The sequence below is a fragment of the Hemitrygon akajei genome, chromosome 1 (assembly GCF_048418815.1).
Source record: "Hemitrygon akajei chromosome 1, sHemAka1.3, whole genome shotgun sequence".
Taxonomy (NCBI): Eukaryota; Metazoa; Chordata; class Chondrichthyes; order Myliobatiformes; family Dasyatidae; genus Hemitrygon; species Hemitrygon akajei.
The window spans coordinates 85730659-85740533 of NC_133124.1; the positions used below are offsets into that span (position 1 = coordinate 85730659).

Genomic DNA, 9875 nt, shown 5'->3' on the forward strand with positions numbered 1-9875 from the left:
AATTCAGGTTTCCAGCATTTTGCTTCTGCTTATATGCTTCATTTACTGGAATGGGCTGTCTTCCAATTCAAGGGCAAAGTCCAATAACTGAGCAAAGTCTGACAAATTCAACTGAAAAATCAGAGAAACTCCAAACGGTTCCAAAAGGTATTGACAATGTAAACAAAATGTCCCACCACCAAAAACCTCTAAGGATGACCAACTAAAAACTAAATCTGAAATTTTATAAATACAAAATCTAACCAACTACACTCAAAAACGTATAATGAAGTAGTCTATTTCAGTGGAAATACCAATTAAATATTTACACAATTCTTCCCTGCAGTTTTATATGAACATATGGAAAAATAGCAAGTCAAATGCCCCCTAATAAGGCTGATTCAGAATTTAATAAGATCACAACTGATCTTCTAAGTCAACTCCAATTATTCCTTCCTATCCCTCGTGATAAACTTTAAGGGAATTGGGGCATTCTCAGATTCCTGTAAATAATGGGTTAAGTACCGACTATGTCTGTGTAATGTCTCACCGCTGCTTCTTTGGAGCAAAATAAGGGTTAAAGTTCACACAGATCCACATAGATGTCTCCTGATTTTTCACACCTTTTGGTTTCGACAAAAGGCGGTACCTGACGGAAATTAGACAGGACATTCCTTTCTTAATTAAAGCATAAATTGGTGATGTTCTTATCTTTGTAATTAAGTTTTGGCTCCAACAAACCAGGTAGGACATTCCCTTTTTAATTAAAGTGGCTGGAGTGTCTATCCAACTGACTGTTCTTTTGTATCAATAGTGCATTGACTCAGCTGGAATGTTTATCAAACTGATTATTCTTTTGTATCGGTGGCCTTATAAATTTTAACAATTCTGATGTCAGGCAGTGAACTTGTTGAACTGCCAGAGAGATGAGAACGCTTCTCCCCTGATGTCCAGACCAAGTTCACTTGACGGCTGAGCTCAAAGAAATAAATTGATAAGTAACAATCTTTTTGTGCTGTCGTTATTTGATCCGGCAAATTTACGTTTACACTCGATTCCTTAGAGCACAAAATTCTATTTACCCCAGCTTTGACTACATTTAATAACAGAGTATCTACACTGTTCAGGACTGAATATTTCTAAAAATGAAAATATTAATCTTCTCCCAAGAACAATCCCCTAGTACTCCACCCAGAAGAAACTATCTCAGAAAAACATCTCACAATCAACCCTCCCACTTACTTGGAAAGGCAGGAGTCCCCTCAAAAGACTTCAACTAATTATGTACCAGACAAAAGAATCCGTAACATCTTCTGACAACTTTAAACTTCTCATAGACTAAAATAACCTCATAGCATATTTGCAAGAATTAGTTTAAAATGTATTAGATAAAGAATCGAGAAGTGGTTTTCTTCAGAGCAGAACCGTCATTTATCTGATAACATGATAAAAGGACACAAAATGCTGGTGGAAGGGTCTCGGCCCGAAACGTCAACTGTACTTCTTCCTATAGATGCTGCTTGGCCTGCTGTGTTCCACCAGCATTTTGTGTGTGTTGCTTGAATTTCCAGCATCTGCAGATTCCTCGTGTTTACATGACAAAAGGATACGCTCTGTTGTACTGATGTGATTCGGCTTCTTTTAGGAAGGCATCCTTAGCTTGGTCATATTGCTTTGCATTTTTAAATGCAACAGCTGTAGCAAAATAAATACAAGAGGGAGTTACATAAAGAGGATCCTACTTTATTATGGTACCTTGTGGAGAGGAATAAGAGTTAAAAAAAAAGCAAATAATTTAATCCAGCCTCCCTTCCCCACCCAACATACACCACAGCAATACAAAACCCTGGACAACCTCTCATGCATCTCAATAGGACAAGACTTTTAACTGACAGAAAAGAGGAATAATCTGAAACAAATGAATGAGCTGCTGGAGATACTCAGACAGCATCTGTAATAGGAAATAGACAGTTGACATTTCAGTTCAAGAGCATTTATCTGGGCCGATGAAGTCCAAATGAAGGGTCTTGACGCAAAATTCCAACTGTCAATTTTCCTCTACACAGATTTTGGCTAATTAAAATTACTTCAGCAGCTAATCATAAACACAAAAGATTCTGTAGATGCTGGAAATCCAGAATAACACACACAAAATGCAGGAGGAACTCTACAGGTCAGGCAGCATCCATGGAAAGAAATAAACAGTTGACATTCTGGGCCGAAACCTTTCATCAAGAGGGTCTCTACCTGAAATGTTAACTGCTTAATCCTTTCCATAGATGCAGCTTACCTGCTGAGTTCCTTCAGCATCTTGTGTGTTACTCCTGCAGTTCATTTTTTGCTCCAAATTCCAGCATCTGCAGTCTCTTGTATTTCTGAACTGGGAGAATTTGATGCCAGCTAATTCTCTGCAGTCAGGAAACATTGCCAATCTTAAGCAATCTCCCAGGCTCTGTATAGCTTTTAGGTGCTTGGAAGTAGGTTCGGAGGGGATGTCGGGGTAAGTTTTCAACACAGAAAATGGTAGAATGGCTAACACAAGAAGGCACAGTTTTAAGGTGCTTAGAAGTAGGTACAGAGGAGATGCCGGGGTAAGTTGTTTTTTTATATATGCAGAGAGTGGTGAGCGCGTGGAATGGGCTGCCGGCAACAATGGTGGAGGTGGATACAATAAGGTCTTTTAAGAGACTCTTAGATAGGTACATGGAGCTTAGAAAAATAGAGGGTTATGCAGTATTGTAATTCTAGGCTGTTTTTAGAGTAGGTTACATTGAGGGCCGAAGGGCCTGTAATGTGTTGTAGATTTCTATGTAGATTAGTAACTACAAAGTAATACTTGTTTTATTGCAACAAAATGATTTTCAATTCATACGAACATAAGAAATAGGAGCAGGAGTAGGCCATCTGGCCCGTCGAGCCTGCTCCGCCATTCAATAAGATCATGGCCGATTTGACTGTGGACTCATCTCCACCTACCTGCCTTTTCCCCCCATAACCCTTAATTCTAAACGATCTTTAACAGAGATGTTTTAACAGATTTGTCGATTTTAAATTGTTGACATCAGGCCTGAACACACCACTTTTTACATCAGCGGCACAGCAGTGGAAACTGCAGGCAGTTTCAGACTCCTGGGAACGCACATCTCACACAGTCTTTCATGGTTCCACATAATCATGAAAATGCAACAACACGTCTACATTCTGAAGATATTGAAGAGATCTATACTCGCTCATGTCATTCTACAAATGGGCAATAGAGACCATCCTAACGTGCTACATCACTGCACAGTAAGCAAGCTGCACTGTGATGGACAGGAAGGCTCTACAACGGACAGTCAAAACTATCTAATGCATCCCCAGCACCAGCCTACCTACCAGCAATGGCACATATACAGAAAGGTGCTGGAAAAGGGCCAGTAACCTCATGAAGGTCTCCACCAACCCAACATAGCCTGTTTGTCCCACTCCCATCAGGACGGAGGCTATGTATCCACACCAACACCACCACACTCCATAACAGTTTCTTTCCCCAAGCAGTGAGACTGATCAACACCTCCACCCTCTACACCCCCAACCACCACTACTTTATCATTTCCTGTTAGCCATTTTATGCTCTGATACTGTTGTGCCTAGTGTCACTTTATGGACATACAATCAATTTATGTATACAAGCTACCTTGTATATTTATATACACTGTATTTTATTGCATTATCTTATTGGGGTTTTTTTGTGCTGCAGTGGAACCAGAGTAACGATTATTTCTTTCTCCTTTACACTTGTGTACTGGAAATTATATTAAACAATCTTGATCTTGACAACCAAGCATTTTAGATTTAGGTACATGTATTGTTAGGAATAACAACATACAAATTTCATTGCAAAATAATTAAAAACACAAGTTTCTGATAAACTCAGGAATCACTGCCACAGTGGACACTTTTCCTACCTGCCTTTGCATATTCAGATGCTGCACCGTCATAATCAGGCTTCCATTTTAAAAAGCCGGTTTTTAGACTGGAAATAAAACAATCAATATTAAAAATTGTATTAATATATTTTTACAGGCTCGAAAACAAATTTGGATTAGACTAAATACATTACATTGAATAGACACGTTAGATACAATTCCATAAGACCATAAGGCAAGGAGCAGAATTAGGCCATTTGGCCCATCATGTCTGCTCTGCAATTCATAGCTGATCCTTTTCTTCCCCCCCCCCCAACCCCATTCCTCACCCTTCTCCTCGTAACCTTTGATGCCATGTCCAACCAAGAGCCTATCAATCTCTGCCTTAAATACACCCCACAACCTGGCTTCCACAGCTGCCTGTTAGTAACAAGTTCCACAAATTCACCACCCTCTGGCTAAAGAATTTTCTCCACATTTTTATTTTAAATAGATGCCCTTCTATCCTGAGGCAGTGCTCTCTTGTCCTAGACTCCCTCACCATGGGAAACATCCTTTCCACATCTAGTCTGTCTAGGCCTTTTAACATTCAAAAGGGTTCAATGAGATTCCCCCCTCATCCATCTAAATTCTAGCGAGTACAGACCCAGAGCCATCAAACATTCCTCATATAATAACCCTATCATTCCCAGAACTCTTTGAAACCTATTAAAGATCTGAACTGGCGTAACAGTATAATTTCAAAATTAGCAGATGATACCAAGTTTGATGATGATAATGATGACAATGACGATGACGGCTGGTTCTTTGCTTGCAAACATCAGGAGGAAGAAGAGTCCTCAGAAGTGATGGCACTATCATTGGTGACCATACAGGACCTGTCATTTCACCCCTTCTCCTTCGCTCTAGAACTTTCTTCCCCCATGCGCTGCACAGGTTTATAGTGAAGACTGGTATGCGAGGAGTGATTTCACTCTTCAGGCCAGGGGATATTCCACAACAGCACAGCAAACTACGACTGTAATGACCACAAGGCTGTAGATTGAGTATCAGAATTTTCCTTTTCTTAGACAGATTGTTCGGCAAGGCTAACAAGTCCCATCTACTTGGGTTTGGAATTGGAGTTGTCCTTCTCCTAAGCTGGCTGCCAGCCATGGCAGATGAGCCTAGCATGTCTGCCCAGTTATACCGCTGGACACTTGGTCGCGCCATGACATAGCAAACTCAGTAAGAACAGTAACACTGAAGACGCTACTATGGGTACAGTAGTGTAGGAGATGCCATATGCGAGTGACCGCCTGCATGGCAAGCCAAACAGTGGTCCTGCAGCAATCACTACACCTGGAAAGGAGAGGCTATATAAGATGCTTCACCTTCTTTAAGTGAGCAAGAGATCCAGCCCAGGGCTCACCCTCATCCGTTCAAATTTAAAAATATGGCAAACAAACTTTAGAAAGATGTTGACTACAAAATTGGTAAAAGTTTTACTGAAAAAAGGTAAAGTGAAGGAAGAATGAGGAAAACCGTTATGAACTAATGGGTGTTGGATTTGGGAACTGGGATATCTGCTATATTAGATTTAACCAAATATCAGGAGATGGAGACATGCTAAGTTCAAATAAAATGTATTATCAAAGCACATTTGTCACCACATACAACCCTGAGATTTGTTTTCTTGTGGGTATACTCAATTAAGTGCAATGACCATAAGAGTCAATGAAAGACTGCATCCAACAAGGCAGACAACCAATGTGTAAAAGACAACTGTTCAAATACAAAACATAATAGTAAATAAATAAATAAACAATACATTTCCAGAACATGAGATGAAGTCTTTGAAAGTGAGTCCATAAGTGGTGGGAATAGTTCAGTGATGGAGTGAATGAAGTTGAGTGAAGTCATCCTCTTTGGTTCTAGAGCCTGATGGTTGAGGGGTAATAACTGCTACTGAACTTGGTGGTGTGAGCCCTGAAGATCCTGTACCACAGTGGTACCCAGCCACCTAGCCGCGAGGAAAGAATATGATTTGGCAGTATGAAACGCTATGAGTCAGCTGCAGCCGACTCATATCGTTTCATACCGCCAAATCATATTGTTTCCTCACGGCCTGGTAGTACGTGCTTTCCGGCCTGATGGTTGGGGACCACTGCTGTACCATCTCCCTAATGGTAGCGTCAATGAGAGCATGGCCTGGATCGTGGGGTGTCCCTGATAATGGATTCTGCTTTCCTGCAGCAACACTTCATGTAGATGTTGGGGAGGTGAAAGGGCAGATGAAGATAACTTGAAAAATGAGGATGAATCTCATCCCTGTTAGAGAAAATGAATAGACATTATTCTTAAATGGTGAAAAACTGAAAGCCTTGGTGGTCAGGTATCCTTCAACATGATTGGTTGCTCTACCAGCATATTAGCATTTAATGATTCAAGACGCCAAATGATACATTGATATTTATGTCATGAGAATTTGTGTCGAGATGTCTCGTTTCAATTATGCTGCAGGACCCTGCTAGGCTCATATCTAAGGTATTGCTATCTCTAACCAACGTAGCATACTGCCCACATTAGGCTCACCAGGTTAATTCCTGGGTTGGCAGTTATGTCTCATGATAGAAACCAAATAAACCCAACTCTATATTACCTACTTTAGCAGAAGAAAAGTCAATCTCATTGAGCTATACAAATTTCTTATGGGGCTGAAAGGATAGATGCAAAATTCTTGGGAATGTCCAGAACCAGGGAGTTCAACAGCTCAAAATAAGGAGAAGGCATTCAAGACAAGGATACTTTGTTTTACCCAGAAGCAATTGAATCACTGGTTTTGTCTACCAAAATGGCTGCGGAGTATACTTGCAGGAGTTAATCACCAAATATTTTCATGGAGGAAATCAATAGGAACTTACAATGTAAGAGAATCAAGATGCAAGACAATATGCATAGAAGAGTGATGCCGAAGTACAAGATCATTAATAAGCATTTAATGATTGACGAATGCGAGGGGTCGAAATGTTTTCATTTCTTTGTTTAAGCTAAAAATAGGAACTCCAAAAAAAACTCATAGGGCCCTTGTCACTATTAATCAAAAAAGAGTACACAAGCAATTATGGCAAACTTCATGAAACTGGTTGGAGCCAATACACAGGATCATTGCAATAATCCTAGTCGTCTCAAAGGCGATAGGCGCAACACTAGGGGCGCTCACCAGATGAACGTACGATTTACCTCATCCAATTAGTACAGACTGCGCAGGCACTTCCTCACAGAGCATCATGGGAGTTGTAGTACCGACAGTGACATCTGATCAAAAAGACTACAATTCCCAGGAATACCCCGCGCCCACACGGAGGTGACCAGGCCGGCGTCTGCGGGTGTCTCAGGTTGAGGTGAAGCACTTGAAACCGCCTCTAACTCAAAGGGACAGTAATCGTCCAACACTCACTGGCAAAAAATTGTCTCGCTTACCATTTCTCGGCGGCCGCTATGTGTTCCAGCGCCTCGTTTATCTTTTGAGCCATCTTGTCTCTCTCCTAGATAGACCTTAAAACCAATTAAAAAATAAAACGGTATGTCAACAGAACAACCAAATAACTCGTCCTACCGACCAGAATAAACCTGACTGACTGTTCTTCACTGGACCATCCCGTGTTTGTTGTTTGACGCAACGACTTGTATATTATTAACGTCAAGCCGACGCAGGACCACGCAAGCGCAAAGCAACTGCGCTGCGAGTCACAGCAAATCGCGCAAGCGTGCGTCTGCCGGTAATCCGTCTACAGCGCAAGCGCACGTCTGCCGGTAATCCGTCTACAGCGCAAGCGCACGGACAGTTTCGGCAGATTCTTCGATAATGCGTTGACTCCTTCATCCGGTATGGGCGCGGGCGCAGACGCAGACGCAGACAAGTGCGCTGGGGTTGCGGTCAGTGTAGTGTCCAGTTGGGTCTGGTGAGACCATAGGCACCCGATCAATGTGACTGTGGTCACATTGGAGCAAAGGACTGAGTAATGATGCCTTACTAAGAGGAGTAAATGATGTTCAGACTTCAAAGGAGTTAATGGTTTTTTTCTAATCTTCCAATGGAAAATAAAAACCTGGTTCAAATCTTGTCACAGAGAAGAGAAAATCTGCAGATGCTGGAAATCCAAGCAATACACACAAAATGCTGGAGGAACTCAGCAGGCCAGATAGCATCTATGGAAAAGAATACCGGTGACAGTTCAGGCTGAAGAGGCTGCCTGGCCTGCTGAGTTCCTCCAGCATTTTGTGTGTATTGCTTGGTTCAAATCTTGTCTTAAGTTTTAAGATACAATGTTATGTTGATATAAGGCAAGGAAAATGGGTAACGGAGGAGGAGTGGCTACTTTTGGGATAGCACATAGAGTTATGAAAATTGGACTTATGAGTGAAGTGCAGTTGATATTTGGGGAAAGAATTGTACAGATAATTAAGAAACCTTGTGAAAGGTTTGTTGTTGAGTGCCATTGAGTCTCCATAGACTCTTGGATAGTGTAGTTGTCCATAGGGCTTAACGGCAAGATCTGGAAGTAGTTTGCCAGGTCTTTCTTCCACACAGATACTGGTTGGTACCTGGCAGGATTCTAACCTAGGACATCAGCCTCAAAGTCCAGTGCTGATGCCATTACACCACTGGCTGGCCAAATAAGGTTAACACCTGATATATTGGAAAGTGTGAGTGGAAATGGGAAAAAATAAGGTCATATGGTGAGGGGACTTTCATGCTCATCGTACTATGTGGGGTTGTAATGACTCAAAAGTGAATGGGATGGCGGTGGAACACTTTCTGGAAGAAAAGTATTTGGTGTGTTTGAATGACAGTCGAAGTTCAAAGATAAATCAATTTAATTGTTCCTGCTGTAGACTTTAGGTGGGTATCTGAGGATATAGCAAGTGTGTGTAACTGGGAAATTTATTATAATACAGCAATAGTGAGTGATCATTTTTCCATTATTTGTACAATGGGAATAGATGAGTATGAGAGGAAAGGTTCTCATATCCTCGGATGGAATGTTAAAAATGCAAATTGGGATATATTTGATGACTTATGTGTAAGTAGATTTCCTAATCATTTGGTTTTGGAGGATATCAAGTTGAGTATTAATACATTGTGCTCTGTACTCAACTCCATAATTAAAGAATCAATTTTCAGATCATTGAGAGATAATAAAACAAAAGCTGTTCCCTGGTGGATGGACGAATGTAAAAGCGACTGGAAGGAGTGGAATAAAGCTTTTAGAAAAGTTAAGCAGTGTTACATCCTATTCATCTTTCATATAATATGAAAGAGCTCAAGGTCTAATCAGAATAGTAGTGAGAAGGGCAGAGAAAATGTATTGTGATAGCATTGGGAAAGAGATGCAGATAGGGGATGTTTAGGGTATGATATAGAAAATGGGGACGGGGGTTAGAAAGCTTGATGGATTACTGGTTTTGTATGGTGGGGTGGGAAGTTTGCAGTTACTGATGGAAAAAAGCAGCATTATTAGCAAAACATATGTCAGTGTATATAGTTCGGCCAATTTAAATAAAGAAGAGAGGTCTTGTAGAGAAACAGCTTTTTTGATAAACAATCCTCAGATTGCTGAGAAAAAAAAGTTCCCATTCCTACTAGGATGTTCAATTTACATTATCTGAATAAAGGGCTATTAATAGCACTGTTCAGACATCATCTGGGAAAGATAATATTTTTATAATGTGTTTACACAGTTATTAGATTCAATACTTATGTTGGTTTTAAGACCATAACACCATAGGATATAGGAGCAGAATTAGGCCCTTTGGCCCATCAAGTCTGTTCCACTATTTCATCATGTCTGATCCATTTCCCCTCTTGACCCAATCTCCTGCCTTCTCCCCATATCCCTTCATGCCTTGAGCAATGAAGAAGCTACCAACCTCTGTCTTAAGTATACATAAAGACTTGGCCTCCACAGATGCCTGTGGGAAAGTATTCCACAGATTCACCATTCC

At 40.9% G+C, this 9875-nt stretch overlaps 1 protein-coding gene across 1 annotated transcript in view; it reads right to left on the reverse strand.

Moving 5' to 3' along the window:
* The window catches only part of napgb (N-ethylmaleimide-sensitive factor attachment protein, gamma b), a 28357-nt gene extending 20764 nt beyond the window's left edge, over window positions 1-7593 (reverse strand). The window contains exons 1-3 of the mRNA XM_073047195.1: window positions 7350-7593; window positions 3927-3994; window positions 1590-1674 (exon numbers count right to left, since the gene is read on the reverse strand). Of these exons, the coding sequence (XP_072903296.1) occupies window positions 1590-1674; window positions 3927-3994; window positions 7350-7402 (206 nt within the window). The 5' untranslated portion in view covers window positions 7403-7593. The remainder of the gene's footprint in view (window positions 1-1589; window positions 1675-3926; window positions 3995-7349) is intronic.
* Between the last annotated feature and the right edge of the window lie 2282 nt (window positions 7594-9875).